The sequence below is a fragment of the Zootermopsis nevadensis genome, unplaced genomic scaffold (genome assembly GCF_977971745.1).
Source record: "Zootermopsis nevadensis isolate Lab colony 2312 unplaced genomic scaffold, Znev_1.0 Znev_ptg000024l, whole genome shotgun sequence".
NCBI classification, from domain to species: domain Eukaryota; kingdom Metazoa; phylum Arthropoda; class Insecta; order Blattodea; family Termopsidae; genus Zootermopsis; species Zootermopsis nevadensis.
Genome location: NW_028259156.1, coordinates 6,867,480 through 6,885,632, shown reverse-complemented (window position 1 = coordinate 6,885,632; position 18,153 = coordinate 6,867,480). Strand labels below are relative to the sequence as shown.

The 18,153-nt window shown below is 35.9% G+C and overlaps 1 protein-coding gene and 1 long non-coding RNA gene across 14 annotated transcripts; one reads left to right on the top strand and one right to left on the bottom strand.

The window, feature by feature from the left end:
• The first annotated feature begins 33 nt into the window (after positions 1 to 33).
• Positions 34 to 16,643, top strand: LOC147872764 (RAC-gamma serine/threonine-protein kinase-like). 13 transcript variants are annotated; one of them, XR_015536829.1, is made up of 10 exons: positions 34 to 156; positions 1,344 to 1,493; positions 2,859 to 2,995; positions 4,477 to 4,613; positions 6,490 to 6,591; positions 7,877 to 7,954; positions 9,636 to 9,736; positions 13,019 to 13,101; positions 15,601 to 15,726; positions 16,212 to 16,643. XR_015536829.1 is itself a non-coding variant. In XM_087355142.1 (8 exons), the coding sequence occupies exons 4-8, from the start codon at positions 4,572 to 4,574 to the stop codon at positions 13,050 to 13,052; spliced, it is 357 nt and encodes a 118-aa protein (XP_087211268.1). In that variant the 5' UTR covers positions 34 to 156; positions 1,344 to 1,493; positions 2,859 to 2,995; positions 4,477 to 4,571; the 3' UTR covers positions 13,053 to 16,046. The 13 variants fall into 13 exon arrangements, 2 of the variants coding, with proteins under 2 accessions (XP_087211268.1, XP_087211269.1); XR_015536826.1 differs by having other exon boundaries at positions 14,786 to 15,726; XR_015536827.1 differs by adding an exon at positions 759 to 881 and having other exon boundaries at positions 53 to 156; positions 13,019 to 15,726.
• LOC147872763 (uncharacterized) lies at positions 14,196 to 17,670 on the bottom strand. The gene is made up of 2 exons (XR_015536875.1): positions 16,648 to 17,670; positions 14,196 to 15,893 (listed from the first exon to the last, which is right to left on the bottom strand). It is a non-coding gene; the product is annotated as an uncharacterized LOC147872763 (long non-coding RNA).
• Between the last annotated feature and the right edge of the window lie 483 nt (positions 17,671 to 18,153).

Sequence of the window (18,153 nt, the reverse complement as noted above, 5' to 3'; positions counted from 1 at the left end):
ACAGTTACGTTATCTGCAATGTACGAAAAAGATCTTTCAATGTTGACGTCACAGCAATCACAGCGATACTGAAGCATTTGCGTAAAGCTGTGTACGATAGATGTCTGAACACTCGTAGAAATACGATTTAAACCAGTCTCGATGGTTAATTTATAGGTAATAATAGATTTAATTTATATAATACACTTGCGCTCCATATGACAGTCTATTAAAATGTTGACCCGAAATTGTTAATGGTTGTTTCCGATCTCGTGTGAAAGAGAATTACATATCTCCAGAGAGAAACTTTCATATGTTCATCAGGGTATTTATACATACTGTCATTGCATGCAAACGTGATCAGATGGTGTAGCAGGTAAGCTACTAACTGATAAGCCACCTCCAAGCAAACGATAAATCTTGACTGGAATGGAGAAGAGAAAACATCACAAATTGCTACAATTTTAGTGGGCTGGTGGCACACTCCTAGTCAGACCCTTTCCATTTCACATTTATCCCGCAACAAAAAATGGTGTATGTTAATGTCTTGCTGCTCAAATACTCCTTAAGAAGTATACTTACAATTACTGTTCCCCACTGCTTCCATCGTCAACTACCTTGACATGGTTAGGATTCCTGTCGCATGAGTGGTCTTCCTCTGTGCCATCAACTTCTTAAAACTCTTTTTCAAGTTAACACGGCAGCACTTTTTATCAGCATGTAAAACTGTTGAGTGTTGAGCCAGTTCATTTTCACTTGGTGTGAATTTATGCTTTCAGAAAGTCAACCATCCATTGCTTGTATTGTTTTTCATTTCAAAACCATATACTGATATAAGAATGTTAAAGCCAGCATTAAAAGATTATCTCACTCGTACTCAGTAGAAGAATATATAAATACATGTAAGTAACAATGATGATGGTTTCTCATCATCATTATTTTGCTGTACTGCTGTAGTTTCAAAAATCTGTAAATAACTGTTATGTGTTTGTATTTATATTAGTACTAGAAAGAAGTGTTGGGGTATTTGAGAAAATGTGGTAATGTAAGGATACACATTTACATGTACAGATTGTGGTCTTCTGTATTATGACACTATGCAGTCACGTTGCCATTGTTTTTGAGTAATGTGAAGATGGAGGCAGTATGTTCCATTGAAACGGTGGTAACCACCTATAATACTACATGTTGTAGTCCAGAAGGCCACCATCCGATCTCACATTGCTGTGAAAACCTCACATATCTTATAGCAGACATATAGATCAGCAAAAGGAATGAGGACCCGAAGTATTATGAAAAATCCTTTTGAAATATAATGGAAGTTTAGAGTTCTGAAATGCTGATATGTTGTCTGCATGTTACAGGATGGCTTGCCACAGGCCCTGTCATTGTCATCTTGTCTATCATGACTCATGTGTTCGGTGTTGCGTTAGCAGTTGAAGCAAATGCGTGCTCTGGGTGTGTCACACGCCAGACAGGGAAAATGACTGTGGCTAAACTGCTGAGTGACTGAGGTATGTAGCATTAATTTAGGACAGTCTTTTCTTTCATCTGCATTAAATTACTTTTTTTTTTATTTGTGTAATCCTATAAGAACCATTTTTCTTGTGAATTCACTTGGCTGTTAAATGGTTTGAATACAAAACATAAAATCTAATAAAAGTCTGAAGGTTGTTGGCGCTGATGCACTTTGTGTAGTATCTGTTTCATAAAATAATAAAACTGTTTTATAAGCTGAATTTTGCTTCCATCTTTCTGTAAAGAAGGAGAAGGTAGAATTCCCGTCTAATTAGTCTGGACTAGGTCTGAGGCTAGCTCAACCAAGGGGCCAACAGGTAGGATTTCTGCCCTCTTCCCCTTTTTTACCTGAAGACAGAAGCAGAGTCCAGATTTCAAAATGTTGTAGTTTTATTACTTCATAATTTAATGATGGACAAAGTGCAAAATAATAATTTTACGTATTATAATGCATCGTCATCAGAATTCTATACAGTCTGTTTAGATTTTGTTTTGTATTCAGACGTTTGTATAAGAGTGTGGATTCACAAGGAAAATGGTTCTTGCAGGGTTACATTAACAGAAAAACTGATAACACAGTTTTAATCATGCAATTGAATGGCATGGTATAATAAATTCTTCTCAGGCTACCAGCCATGTAAGGTGGCTTAATGAAGAAGACCTAGCGTTTCAAGGACGATCTATGTCCTCATCCTCAGGGTACACTTATTTTCCAAACATTGGTGTCTTATTCATTAAACCAACTTACACTGGTAGCCCAAGGAGTTTATTATGCTTAGTTGCCATGAAAGCTTCAGAACATACAAGTGGCATGGTGTTTGTGCATAATGTCATACAAATTAGAAGGACAGTAAAAAAATTCTCATTTGTCCTCCTTACGAGCATCCTGATCACTATGTAACTTCTATCACTCATGTTCTTGGCATACTCTGTTCATGTGTTATGTTTCGGGGTGACAGCTGTAAACTGGAAAGCCTTGGAGTTTATTGATGCTATGGAATGGAGCCAAGATGAGAAGGTTGGCATGCCTTGTGTGTAGATTGTTGACATACAAATTGTGGCAGTGCCAATGGGAGCTAGTGGAACATGACCTCTGCTGATTGCATTCTTTGCCTCACGAATATAAAGTTCACATTTACTTTGTAAGTTTCAGATCAAGAACTGCAGGGTTTATTTTGGTGAAGTTTGATTATGTTATGCCGTTAAAGGTAATCCCAAATTTGTACTGTTTAATTTTCTAAAATAGGTACTAACAATATGGTGGATGCTCAGACTAGTAAGGTGGTACCCACTCCAGCACTACTGAATGTACGGCCCTGAAATTATAGCAGGAGATAATAAAATATGCAACTTTTGTTAAGGTATGTGAAATGTGAGGATCTCATGAAGATGGCAATATTGTCCTTTTGAGTTTTGAAGCCATGAGGACTCGTAGATAGACACCTTTAGGTCCACCTGGGATCTCAACCCAGAAGAACATCATCATTGTTTTGTTCAGGTAATTTTTCTGTGGAATGTGAAGCAACAGCATGACAGTTTTATAAATATTGTCTTCAGATTTAAGTTTTACTGTGATAACTAATGAGCCTTTATAGCTTGACATGTGAAATTCTGTACAGAGATTGATTTTAAATGTACCTAAAAATCTCATGAAATACTTTGTAAGTCAACAGTTACAGACATGGTGTGAATATAAAACTTTGAGGATATGTTTGACGAATTTCACATAGTGTGTGTGTAACATACTTACAGTTGCAAGTGATGATGAAAGCATTTGACCTGAGTTGGTTTTGATCATATGATCATCTCTGCATGACACAAGGCCACCAACTCATGAGCTACATTGCATTATAGGAGATGGTGCACAAGCATAATGATTGCAGCTGAGTATAACTGACAGTTGCAACTGTATTTGCTTGAATTCTCTATTTGCACTGAACTCAGTAATTATCCTTTGGGTTTGAAGTTCATCTAATTAATAACTAAAAATTCAGTTGCTACTGCAAAGAAAACAATCCATAACCAAAGATCTGTTGTTGATGCTGTTTATTTAAATAATTGGTGTGTAATTTGAGAATCATACGAAACCCATAAATATATTCTGTGGTAAAATGCAGAATTATTGAACATTAAAGATGGTGGCACACACAGCTTTAAAAGGTTGTTATCAGAGTAATGACTACAAGACTAAATTGTTAATTGACTTCACTGGAATGCTGTCTGAACATAGTGAGTATATCATTAGAATGTATTTACATTCTATAGATCCCTCACAGTTCAAGCCATGGATGTGGAAGATGTCATAGTATGAATATGAACATTTAGTAGAATAAAATATGAAAACAAAATAAAAAGATATCAAACCATTGCTAGGACATTCAGGAAGCCAAGGTGCAGAGAATGAACTCAGAAACTCAGTGGGGTCTGCACCTTTCCAGTCTTTTTGTATGTGGCAAAGGAAAACTCATATATCAGAGATGTTTTGATCAAGTTGCATAATTTTAAATGTATTTCTCTTTGCTCCACTGGAGTTCTGTTCTGTTTAGATCCGTATTCTTTTGATCATATTATTTGAATTAATTCCCCTTTTTTGCCACTGATGATGACCTCTTGAAGTGGATACACGTTTAGCATTAGTGTCCTTTATAATGTAAACAGTTTTGTTTGTATGTTTATTTTTTATATTCCAATGCTCTATGCAGTATGCAAGGTTTGAAGGGAATTTTCTGTTTGTCATCACATTCAGGCTGACCCTGGGGTTAATTTACCTTACTATAGAATCAATCAGTATCTTATGCTCTTCCCCAAGTGGTAAGAGCATAAAGCTGTACCTCCATCCCCCATACGTCGTCGTGTGGTGATTAACCTTATATGTGTCCTTCTGGAAGAGGGGTTTAAACCCTGTACATGAGGGCAGCTGGACAGTCTTTACCTCTGGGATTTATGATTTAATAGTGTTTTATTCCATTGCATGGTCAGCTGACATTCTGGTACCAGAAGTGAAGGACTCGGTACTGCAGATTACAAAGGCTGCCATTGGACATGGCTTTGAGCTAGTTCCATCAGCCTCTGAGATGCAGCATTTGTTGGTCATCTCATTTCTTTACCACAATTCTGTAAGCATTTCTTGTGACCCCCATCCTAGCTACATGTCATGTTGTATGCTCCATTTTTATTTCAGTACCTCATGGTCGTGGTGAGACATGTTCCTTGATAAATCTGACAAACACATGTATTTTAATGACAAAGATTTCAGAGAAATCGTGTATCTGGTACTAAATTAAATATGTTTTTCTTTTTAAACACTTACCAAAAAGTGATAATTATTGGGTTTTTGTTCAGGGTGATGTGGTGTGTTTTTATGCACAGCAATGTTGTCTAAAAGCAATTGAATGTGTGATTAAGTTTGAGAAATACGGAACGTGGAAAAAAATATGTGATGAATATAACGAAAGCTTACAAAAGAAGCAAAGAATTTATGCAGTAATGAGGAATAATATGAATAAAAATCTGAATGAAAATGTCCATTGAACAAAAAAAGTTGGCCTTGACAGAAAGATGCGTATCTTTAGATGTGGATGGAATACTTTGAGGAATTATTAAACTTACAAAGCATTGTTGAGGACAGTACAGAAAATTGTAGTATGTCAAAAAAGGTTACATCTGTAAACAGCAATAACACAAAAGAGAAATAATATGACAAAATATCTGTCAACGTGATTAACACGGTATCAAGAGTCAGGACCCATTGGTTATATTGGGTCAGGAGAAAAATTTTAATACAAAACAGACCGTCAGAGGACACCTGTAAAGGAATTACCAAACCAGTTTACAAGAAGGTAGACAGGAAACTATAAAGGAATTACAGTGTTTTGCTAGACGTTAAAAATTTGCAGAAGAATACTTTGTAATGCAGTCAAAAATTGATGGTCTTGACCAAGACACAGCTGCTCTCAGACAACTCTCCGTGAGTTGGAACACGCTCTTGCCACCATTGGTACAGTTGCTGGAAGCAGTTCTGGAATTGCTGGATGTCACACAGAGCATCTTGAGTTGCAGCAATAACTTATTGCCTGCTGTTGAAATGACATCCTCCCAAATGTTTTTCTCTCTTGAGGAAAGAGTCATCGGATTGTGAGAGATCATGCGATTAAGGTTGATGTGATAACACGACAGTATTGTGTTCAGCGAGCGATTTTTGCAGAAGAATTGAGGGGTGTTCTCGTGCAACAGATTTATGTCACCAGTCATTGGTCCCCTCCTGCAGCTGGTGCAACTTTTGTTTGATCTCTCCTTGTTCAGACTTGCATCTGGAATGAATTTGTAGTGCACAGGACCACAAAACTCAGACTACTGGTATCACTTTCCGTTTTGACCTCTCACTGTAACGTTTTTATCACAGTGAATGAGGTGAACTACTGGTCAGTGGATCATGCTTTGTCTGTTAGTGAAAGAGATGAAAAGTCTCATCCATGACAGTGATGGTCCGAGGGAGCGAAAGGTGTTACCAGATGTCAATGTGAGATCACTGCAGATTGTCATCCACTCACTTTGCGTTCAAGGCGTCTCATGCTGATTAACTCGATGCGTGTTCAAAAATCTCTTAAAACTCCATGGCAATTTCCATGCGTTTGAAGATCCTGCACTTTTGTCAACAGTCATGCAGCTCTTCTGACACATGAATTGTCCACCTGGTTCTCTTTTTCTTGGGCAGTTAAATGACTGTCACTACAGTCATTATCCCTAAACATTTTCTTCCGTCTTTTGGATCTCGAATGCCATTTAAACTTGGTAATGCAATGTGGGGAATCTTATCCGCAAAGCTAATGCACCATTTCTAGTGTTTCACAAGCAACGTTGCCGAAGTCTTGACAGAATTTTATGTTAGAGCCTTTTTGCAACTTCAGTCTTGTGGAGAGCGTTATTTGGCAGGAACACTGTTTTCTAACTGAATATTCAACAGAGAACTAAGTTACGTTACTGTTGTTCCAGAGCATTATGTCCCAACTGTTGGAGTCGGGAGGAGCATTTCCAGATGATGAAACGATATTGTACCTGGCAGAAATCATCGACGCTATGGATTATCTGCATAAGGTAGGCAAACAGCCCAACTGAAGTTCTGTGCAATAAAATATATTATAACAAGGCAGTTTAAAGCCTGAAGGTAGAATTTTTTGGTTTCATTCAATATGTAATTTATTCACTACATACCAATGATTGTATTCTTGTGTCTTATCATATAAAGAATCGATACTCACACTAGTGTACAATATTAAAATTGAAAGTAGATTATATTGTGCGGGGGGTGGTGGTAAAGCTGAAGTTTTTCCTAACATCTGACACACCTTCATACCAGCCTTCTGGAAATAAGCAACATGGTAGATCCTCACTCATAATCACAGCTACAGATCTGATTGGTTAGGGTTCGTGGTATTCAATTTAATCAGTAACAGTGACAGCTTAGTTTGGGTGGTATATAGCAGAAAAGGAAAATACTGAAACTGCAGTAAGACTGCAAGATATACCATATTTTATCCCCTCAGTAGAGGTAATTTGTTTCTTTCAGTTAAGAGTCATATGCCGAGACCTAAAACCTGACAATATGTTGGTAGATCTTCAGGGCCACATTGCTGTCGCAGATTATGGTCTATACAAAGTTTGTGAGCTCTGAAGAGGAAAATATTGTATCCACCTTATCATTTATTCAGTTTGCGTACAAGGACACGTAGGCTGTAAATGTAAGCGCAATGTGGTCCGCTGTCCATCAGGCAGTGAGTGCCCTTTATTTGAGGGGTGTCAAAGTATGAGACCTGTAAAGACTTGACAGGCTTCAAGTGACTGAAATTTGACCACAATTTTCACAGTGTGTGTAACTAAAAGATGTCACAAGGCCTGTGAATTTGAGGAGATAAACATGAAGTATAATAGTGGATATTGACACAGATAATCCAAGGGCCTAGTTTAAATATTATCTTCTTCTTCTTCACTTGTTGGACCCTGGCCACCTTAGATTAAATATTATATGAAGATAAAATTTGTGGTACATACAGCCTACTGAGTATGGTCACAGTTAAGGATCTTACTTACGATGGGTGGGGCGTGTGGGGAGAGAAGAAATGCTCCAGAGCATCAGTGGGAAAATCTCTTGGAAAATGGCAGTGTCAGAAATCATTAAGGAAAAGAATCGTAGCATTAAGAGGGATGTTAGAGAAATGTATTCTGAATGCAGGAGCTGGATGGAAGTCGCTCAGGACTTTGCCCACTGGTGGTCAACACTTTTTGACATGATCAATTTTCTTTTCTGTTACCAGACACTTTCTAGTTGTTTTATGCCCCAAATTCCTGTCACATTTACTCAAATTGTTGTTTCCATCTTCAGGGTGATTGTGCATATTCACAGGACGTCACAAGTCAGTATGTGGCGCCAGAGATATTTATCGGTGAAGGCTTCAGCTATGTAAGTTTCTTGTCCATTAACAATATTATAATAATGAGCTCTTGGTTTTATGTGACTCAACCTAACGCGTAATTAATGTAAACTAATAATAATAATAATAATCTGAGGGTTTGGAGCCACAAGCAGTTTGTAACGACACGTGCATAAACTAGTCAGTATATATGACAGGAGGCCGAAGCATTCAACTGGTGCAGTCAGCTGCCTGGCGTCTGGCATGATGACATGCATATTTGTCATATAAAGGAATTTGAAAGCCAAGTACTAGCCAGTCACCGAAATTCAAAATAAGTGTTGTTTAGACTTTTTTCTTATGTGACTCAGCATGAAAGTAGCTTTAAGTGTCTCCTTGTGGCGCATTACACCCAAAAACAGAAAGAAAAATCAAGTAGCTATCAACAAACTTGAAGCATCAAGGGCATGGAAATACTTCTTATCCTTTACCACACAGCTCCATACTCACTAACTAAAAGTTACGGGAATTAGAACTGAATGAATTTGAGTAGTTTTTGTGATCAAGTTCTCATGACCTACATATCAGACATTCAATGAGGGTGTTGTGAGTGGCTTGGCAGATAACATAATTACATTGTTTCAGTCCACACTATAAGAAAGTCGAGGGTGACTGTAGCCAATTTTCCTATCAAATTCTGGCAAAGTTAAGCCACTGTTAGCACATGGATATCATCCTCATGTACCCCCAAAAGAATACTGTAAGGGGAGGAATGTCATGCACACAACGTGGTCAAGCCATAGGCCTACCCTTGCCAATAAAATTCTCTTAAAATTTGCGATTTAAGAGTCTATCAGTTCCTTGTGAAAATGTGGAGGCATTCTGTCTTGTTGCAATAGCATTTCAATAGGACATTGTTCTTCAAAACAGGTGTGAGGCATTCCTCTGCTTAAGATGCCATTTTAACAACTGTGAGTGTAGTGCATCTTGTGGAAAGATATGGAAACTAAAGCAGCACGAGTTATAAATCTGATCGTATAACCTTCTAAAATTAATTTAGTTCAAAATCCTTTGCATCACGGTTCACAAGTTATGAAATGGCGTACATTTCATGTGTACACTCTGTGTATAAGCAGTCCTTGAACTGAAATAAACATAAATATTTGCAAAACTTGTTGCAGTAAATAGTATTGACGGAGACACGGCAGTTCGGAAGACATGAAACAATCATAGAACATTTGTAGGTGCTTTCACCACAGAAAAATAGAGAAATGCTCCAGTTCGCTTTGCCGTGTTTCTCTGTCCACCTGTGTAGCATTTTGATAAACACTGAATGGGCTTTAATGGCATTTGATAATTTTCCTGACTTGCCTTCTGATATCATTTATGGTAAATAAATAATAGCGTAACTGTATGATGTCATTTGTAAATGGTGTTTGGTAAAGTGTTTTTCAAGGTTCTGACTGAGCACTCAAAGAAAACCATAAGAAAATTCACCACAATCTCTGGCTGACTAAGAATCAGACAGAAAGCTATTGAAATAGATAAAAGCAGAAAAAGCATTGTCAAACTTAGGAATGTTCCATGTTAACCTAGAGGCAAGAAACTAAGAACCAGTTCACACTAACCACAAGTTATCTATTTGTGGAGAACCTTGTGGAAAATGTATAAGAGTGTGGTGAAATAGAAATGTCTGATTGCAGCTAATACCAGTAATTTTAATTGTTGCAGGAAGTGGACTGGTGGGGTGTTGGAGTCACTGCATTTGTAATGATGATTGGGCACAGACCCTTTGAATATGATGAACATAAAAATGATGCAGCACTTTGTTGGTAAGTATTTTGCATTTGGAAAGAGTTCTGATGTATGTGTTTGCTGTGAACATCATTTTCCTTTGAACACATTTCTGTTGAAATTACTTAACGGTCAACAGATGACTGTCTGTTTTAATTAGCTTCGTTCAGCATATCTTAACTTCAAGTGGTCTTCCACTGTTTATAAACACGTAAACTTATGTCCCTGCAATTGTGTTTATGAAAATTGCAGTTTGTGAGTGATTTTGGTACAATTCACCTCTTCTTCAGTTCATGTTGAGGTCAACCATTTTTATATTTAAAAGAATGCTAAAGATCTTTCTTTTTCTCATATTCAAAATTTTCTAATATTTTTATTTGCATTTTTCTCGTGCAAGTGTTTTGTAGCCACGTCAGCATCAATAAGATATTCACCTTTTATAGCTTAAAGTCGCCTAAATAATATTTGAACATTCAGTGGTAAATCAAAGAAGACAACTCAGCCATTACAAGGGTTAATGTTTTTGAAGTAAATAATCGCTGTTTACACTGCAGAACTTTGAATTGTTTATTTTTAAAGCAGATTGTGTTTGTAAGTGTCACTATGTCTGTTCCATTTATGTGTTAGAGAGTTGCGTAATGATACTTCAATTAACAAAGTTAACGTGCTTTGTGTGTGTTATCTACTCAGCTATGAGTATGTATACTTCGTTACTGAGAGTGCCGTGAATAAAACACTTTAAACAGACCTCTATCTAACATTGGATGCGTCTTTTAAATGAGATGACTATAATGTAGGAATTATGCAGTGATGGTGGGTGTTAATTTGATTTTGCGTATTCAAATAACTTGTGTCTTTAATGTCAGCACAGAATAATTAGTCTATAGTAACATGATGATACTGTAAGTGTAAGTGAAATATTTATTAGTGTTGTGATTTTAGATCTTGGTGTTTCATAGTGGCAAGTCAGATAAACATTGTTTTATTACGGTCACTGATTTTGAGAAAATAAATGGTAATAAGCACACAGAATGGTGCAGATTCCAAGACACAGTGGTAATTCCATGTTGTAAAGTTGCATCAAGGTGGAAGGTGGCCATTTTGAATATTGAAGTAAAAAGATAATTTATGTATGTGCTCACAAAGATATTAGTAAGGAGAGACATGAAAAATAATTAATGTAAATAAATTATAAAGAGAAACATTGACATGCATTTTCAGATCAAGCATGTCTTGACTTTTCAACCAACCACTAAAGTTGTAAAAATGCTTTCTCATGACTTTTCACAAAGAACTTGGAACAAATGAATGGATTTTCATTAAATTTGATATTAGGGATTTTTAAAAGTTTTCTGCACATTACATTTTTTGTAAAAAATAGTCAAATATAATGGATATTTTACAGGATCATAATTGTTTCTCATGCAATATGTAGAACATAAATTGCCAAGTAGACATTCATTGATGCAAGAATGTTAATAGCAGAAGATGTAGAGATAAATGGCCCACAAATTTCACTTCTGCTATCATTTCCAGAGTTGAGAACCAATGGACTAATTGTGATCAACTTTTGTACTGAAGGCATTTGCTCAAATTTGTGGAACAACCCAAAATGTCCAAAAGATGAGCCTAGATATTAAACCTTTTCAATAATTGCTATTTATAAGACAGCAAAGTTAGTATTTACAAATTTAAAATCAGAAAATTATAGCAGAGGAAACATGCCAACATTGTTACTCTTTCTTACCTGAAGAAGTGTACCTAGAGTCCATGTTTTCTCAAACGTATTCGTAGTTACTAACACAGTGAATAGGTTTATAATCATTCTAAGATTAGACGCTACTGAAGAAATTAAAAAAAAAGTTACCAAGACTTGAGAAACTCGTTGTTGGGGATTTCATGAATCTTCTAACTAAAACCTTCTTCATTACAGTTATTTCGGTATATACTTATTAAATTAAAAACTAAAGTAACTAAAAATGTATTAAATACTAATATTTATGGCTGTAATAAATGGCCCATGCAGTCCGTCTCATTAAGCTATAATAAATACATTTTATAACTTGCTAACTTACTGTGTTATTTCTTGACAATGCTTAATTCGAAAAATTATATTAATACTTTCTCAAGATTCCCTTGTTAATTAAAAAAAAAACAGTTTTTTTCGACACTAAAATAGTTTATAATTTGTGAATTATTCACCAGTTATTTGATTTTTACCATTCCTAATTACAAGCCGTGCACATTTGTTCCCACTATGAAGAGGCCGTTACTGTCGATTACCAAAATACAACAGCAACAAATAAATGTTCAAGCACGTAACCCGTTCATGTAGCGAAAAAAATGATGTACTATTCAGATGTAGTTTGCGTCTGACTTGGTTGCCGATGGACATTGCGTGTAAAAATAGGTTTTTAAAAGAAGTTCAACGGTGAAATGTGTTTTTAAAAGCAGTTTAATATTTGGGCCAAAGCTTTTTGTGCAGGTAGTGGGTTGACAAATATCGGTTTGAGAGGCGCGTTAATTTTGACTGCACCAAGTCTTGAAGTGAGGTTATACTCATTAATTCAGTGTGTTTAACATAACGTCGCTAATGAAGATGACCCAGAAGGCTAAAAAACCAAGTTATCTCCTTCGAGAGTTGCCCGTGCTTGCGACGTGCAGGTTTTCAAAGAGTGTGACAAAATTCCTAACAACTCTGGAAGGGTATGTTGTATATAATTTAATGTATATTTCGTTCTTCTTGTTCGTAACTTTTCACACATTCAATTCACCGACCATTCACTAGAACAATATATTTCAGTCCATTGTGATCATCTTTATTTGCGATTCCCCTTTTTTGGGTAACTTTACTGCGAACAGTAACATCTCTTTCCATTCTGAAGAAATAATTCAATGTATTTTGTACGTAATAAATTGAATTTGTTCACTTTCTCGTGTAAGCAGATCATATTCTAGAGACATTTCCGTATTGTAAATTGTTATTATATTTTTCAAATATAATTTTTATTATGTTTTAAGCAATGCAATAGCATTTTTTCATCGCTTTTGGCACTAGTGAAATACTTTTTTTTCTTTTTCTCGAATTTTGTTATAAATTTTTTCCTTCTAATTTTACAGGAATTTATTCAATTGCCTATATAGGCTTGTTCCATGACACAAGAAACATCTGTAGTCCTCAAATGATAACGTGTGTAATGAATTGTTTTTTTCTAGTTGGCCATCCTGGTTTACAACCTCATAGAGTGTATGACTTCTTGTCACGCATGTGTCTCATCCTTTCCGAGGCGGCCTCTGAGGAAATTGTGTTTCTGTTACAGGAACTACATTGTATTTCTTCAGAAAGTAGAGTAACGTAGTGACTTGGAAAACCATGGAGAAGAAATACTAGGATTTTGTTTATGTATGTATTTGTTGTATTATTAACTGATTTATTCTTAATGTAATATTCCGATAACGCAGTGGGTGTGATATCAGTCTGAGAACTAATTTTTTCCGCCCTTCTGGAATCCTGAAGAAAATAATTAGAGATTCAGTTGTGGTGAGTACTTTGGACAGGTTTATCCAAGTTCAAATCATCCAGGATATCTGTCAGAGTTGACCATATCATGAGAATGTTCATTCAATATGTCTAAAATAACATTTGCCATATGTAGTCTTGCCCTGTCTTGTTGCGAAAATGTTTCCATGTAATGAAATAACGTCCTACACTGCATCTTTCAGACGCCAAGCATGGGGATCATCAGCGCCTCTGATATGCATATTCTATTTATTGATATTTCGATTTATGTGAAACTGAGCTTCAGAGAACAACATGTGTTGAATAAGTGTTTGCTCTTCTTCTAAATATTAATGAGATGAATCACAAAAGATGACTTAGCGAACTTCATCAACATCCGTCACTGCTTGTTGGATCTGAATTATATAAGCAAACATTTCTAAGTCTTCTTATCATGGTTAAAATGGTTGATTTTTAAGCCTTTTAACCAAGCTCTTGTGGTAGCCATTTTACAGATTTTCCTTGGCTACGCATAAGTGCTGTCTGTATACATGCAGTGTTTTCTGGTATCCTCACAAACATCTTTCTGCCAACCCAGAACTTGTTTGTTCAATCTTTTTCACACACATTTAAATTGTTGATCTTTTTGGACCTTCTCTGCAGTCTCACTCTAAAATCGCGCTGCATCATACAGCACTTCCAGTTTGATAAAACAAACTGTTTCATACAAATCACACACTGGTCACTAGTGTACGCAGCTTGCTTATTAATGCTTGCTTAATGTCCCGCCTAATTGATCAGAATACTCTAACCTCTTACATGTTCAATGATACCAAAGTGTCAGTGCGGTATATCAGCAAATATTGGGATTTGTAACAACAATGTCTTTTCTTAATATTTTGTGTGGGTGTCAAACCTGGTTTCTCACCCAAAGGGAAGAACATAAGTAATTTTGACTGGATATTGGGAATGCGTATGTGCATTACATTTAATCTCAGTTTCATAAAATTCCATTTTTTTATTTATTCTTTTTAGTATTTGCAGAATATTGTTTGGTTCTTGAGATATGTAAATCAGGAGGATACCTGGGTGAAATTCGTTAAGTGTGCCCTTCATTTCAAATATATCACATTATTTTATTTGTTAACAACTGTTGTGTTAAAGCAGAAATGAGCAAATGTTCAGGTATAACCACAATATGATGCAAAAATACAATCTGATACATTATTAATACTTATGTATAACACATAAAATCAAAGAGTGTGTTAACAGAAATAGGCATTATATATGAAATTTTGAAACTTCTTGAATTCTGTAATTCTGGAGTAGATTATCTTTGAATGATTCTTCATCTAGAGCAATGATGCAGGAGCAGCTTGAAGTATTCTGTGTAGTGCTTAATTTTTAAAATTCAAAATCAGCTCTTTTATTTGGTCTAGTATATTTTCTATTCTTTATTACCATTGTCTTCAACTTAATTTCAGTTGAACTTCATAGTATGATAAAATATTTGTTCTGAAATTATTCTCATACCAATTTTAAAGTGATTAGCGTGTTATTAACAGTTTATAATTTATGTTATATGAAGTGTAATGGACATGGGGTTGCTATTGGACACCCCCAACACAACCAATTTTACCATTTCTTCCCACTCGGCTACTATCAGCAACAGTACAAACAAAAGGAGGATCACTTGTAAGAATAAGACCACATAACTTTAAGAAGATACAATTAATTTGTATTTATAAGGAGGTATGGATAACAATTTAAGCCATGATACATACACAGTATGCCCATTAGTTAAGCTGCCACTACAGATTTTAGTGTGGTTCAAGATTGAATTATACAATTTTTGTAATCATTAGGCAACGGTCAAAGGAAATTGATATACTTAAAAATGAATACAATAGTAATATACATATGGAAGTGGGGAAACTGCCCAAACTAATATGTAAAGCAATGATTTTCTTGGAAGCAGGATAAACACAGGCTGGAAGGGAATTTAAAACACGGGACCCAGATATAATTTAGAATCAACACCCACTTTCCAGGTCATACAAACTGAACAACTTGTTCAAATTCTTTTCCTGTGAATGTAAAATGTATTTTTTCAAGAATTAACTCTGCCTTTCCATGTGGTGAGTACAGAAATGTGTACATACCTTACATAGTTTTATATCCTTCAACATATACTATGATTGAAATCTGTATTGAATTCTGGACATTCCACACACTGTGTGAATTTAAATTACGTATATTTTTTTGTTTAGCTGTAATGACAGGCATGCATGAACATCGTCATATTACTACAATATTGCTCATATGCATTATTCAGAGTACAACTCTTTCCCTCGATTTTTGAGATATCTACCAAAATTTTATAATTTAATTTTAATTTTACAGCAGAAAATGGGTATAATCAAAATGGAAAATGATGTTGATGTTCGAAGTGAAAAAGTTTCCGTTGGCGTGGTATCTGATGAGGTTCATGTACAATCAGGAACTTCAATAAAGAAAGATGAAACTGAGGTAAGCCTTCCATTCAGATGAGCTTTTTTTTCCCCTGTTCATTTATACAAGTGCCTGAGTGTTTCTTTTTTAGTGTATGAGTTGTTATTATCTGTGAAACAGTTATAAAGAAGAACATTACTGTACCTTTTACCCTAACTCTGATTTGCTCCTGTAGTGCTCGAGGGCTGTAAGAATAATAGCAAATTGCAGTCAGAATTGGGTAGTGTACATATATATAGTCATTATCTTTATTTGTAATACAAAATAACATAGACACCTTTTTCAGGCTTGTAGAAGATCTGTGACCCAGTAATTGTAAATAAATACTAAACAGTCAAGGATGTTACAAATTAAATATAATGCATTTGTTCATATTTGTATCTTGTTTGAAAGCGTGTGTGCATGTGCGAACACACTTATGCATGTGTGTGCTTATCTGGAAATTTTTACGAGTAAGAATTTCTTTCCATTATTCATTTAATTTGCTTTACTTTTTTTTTCAGATTTGTTTTCATTTTATTTTTCCACTTACAAGTCTTACGATAAATCTGCTTTGACAGAATCTTGTATTTTGGTGTGAAGATTTTGTTATAAATTACAACCCTGCCCATTTTATTCTATCTTTCGTTACTTTAAGAGCATAATCTAAAGTAAACGTGTCTGTTCTCACAAACTATTTGGTAATGTACACTGTAATGTCATTAACGTGGTAGTCTGATTTTCATGATATACTTCAGCGTGTGCAGTGCAATATTTAAATGTTAATATGTACACTGAAATGCCCTATTTACCATAAATTGTATTATTAGGTTATAATATATGTCCCTATATACACTGAATTACTACAACACCACAGTCACCTGTTAAAATAGTTAAGAAGGTTACATGCAACAGTTAGTATAAATGAAAAATATATTTCCAATTCCATATTCATACTACATTTTTGTTACTGTTAGTGTCCACTGATCTCCAAACGTCCGTGGCTTTGTCGTGTTTTCGTGTTAAGGCTGGATGCTCGTATGATGTTGGGTTGGCGCAGTTCCTTCTATGTAGATATGTTTACTGCATTTTGGTATCTTGCTTCTTGCTGTGTGTTCTGTTGATACAATCTTCTGTGAGAATTTTGCCTTGGCGTCGTTCCTTTATCGCGGTTGCGTTCCTGTGAACAGAAACCATCCTTGTCGGGACTCGAACTCAGTGCCGAGGCCTTCGTTTCCGAAATCTCCTCTTCGAAGCAAAAACTCGGATCCTGGCGTCTTTGTTCTACCTCGCTTGGTTTCGGTGCTAAAGGAAGCTCCCTTGCCGGAAATCGAACTCAGGACACTTTTCCCAGAGTTCTGACCTTCCTGTGTTTTCTCATGTGTCTTAAGGAATAATCGCGCCATGTTTCTTCTTCACGGGCCACAAGCGAACGAGTAAAGAAATGTCAACCCTCAATTTCGAGTTCCACAGTATTTACTAAGGAGGAAATACGACAGCTTCTTACAAATTCATCTTCTGGGTCTCAGACAGTCTTCGGGCTTGTGACTTTAGTCAGTCAAATCATTTCCCAGGAACAAAAACATAATTTGCCTTAGCGCCACTCTTTCCTAGTGCTTGCTATCCGAGCAACAGAAAACATGTTTCCCGGGATTCGAACGAAGGAAACATTTTTCTCTGGCCCATCGCCCGGGACCCTCAAAAATCATCTTTAAAATTAATCAACTATACTGAAACCGCACGTTATTTTAAATAAGGGCAATGAAATTGAAATTCTTTCTTACGCCTCTTCTCATTATTTCTAAATGTTCGCGTATTCTGTTCTTATAGGGAAAGTACTTAATATTAATTATTGACTTCTTACATTCATGACTGAATGTAACTAAATTATAACTTAGAGTAATTCTCTTTGTCTTTTTTCAACTACCAACAATGTGCAGATATTGACCGACAATGGTCAGCTTTTACGGGAACACCTGCTTGCATAACAATGTAAGAAAAGGCATTGGAATTTCTAACCCACATCTGCAACAATCTAGCCTGAGCATCCCGTAAGGCTCTTTTCTCGTTTCTTATACATGCAGTATAATTGCCTGAATGAACCGTATTGCACTCCATTCCTTTACCTAAGAAACTAATTGTTGCGTCATCTGTTTATTCGGCATTGTTGCATTAGTATATATTGGCCGACGAGTGAGTGGAGTGGAGTTGAGTTGAGCTTTTGTGCTGGTAAAACGTTTTAGAAAATAGAAAGTGCTTATCTTATATAAGAATTATTAAGAAATCTGTGACGTGGACGTCGTGGTCTCTTACAATTGAACAAAGTTTGAGAAATCTGTGACGTGGACGTCGTGGTCTCTTACAATTGAACAAAGTTTGAGAGACATGGAAGGAGGTGAGCTGGCCTTTCTGAAGGCCCACCTCCCTGAAGTGTTCCAACAGGTCCAGAAGCAGATCCTGGACGCC

Excerpts from the sequence above, each read along its gene's own strand:
- LOC147872764 (XM_087355142.1), top strand. The coding sequence starts at position 4,572 with ATGCAGCATTTGTTGGTCATCTCATTTCTTTACCACAATTCT. Across the intron at positions 4,614-6,489 it reads CATTTCTTTACCACAATTCT|AGCATTATGTCCCAACTGTT; the intron begins GTAAGCATTTCT and ends CTGTTGTTCCAG. Across the intron at positions 9,737-13,018 it reads AATGATGCAGCACTTTGTTG|GAACTACATTGTATTTCTTC; the intron begins GTAAGTATTTTG and ends TTTCTGTTACAG.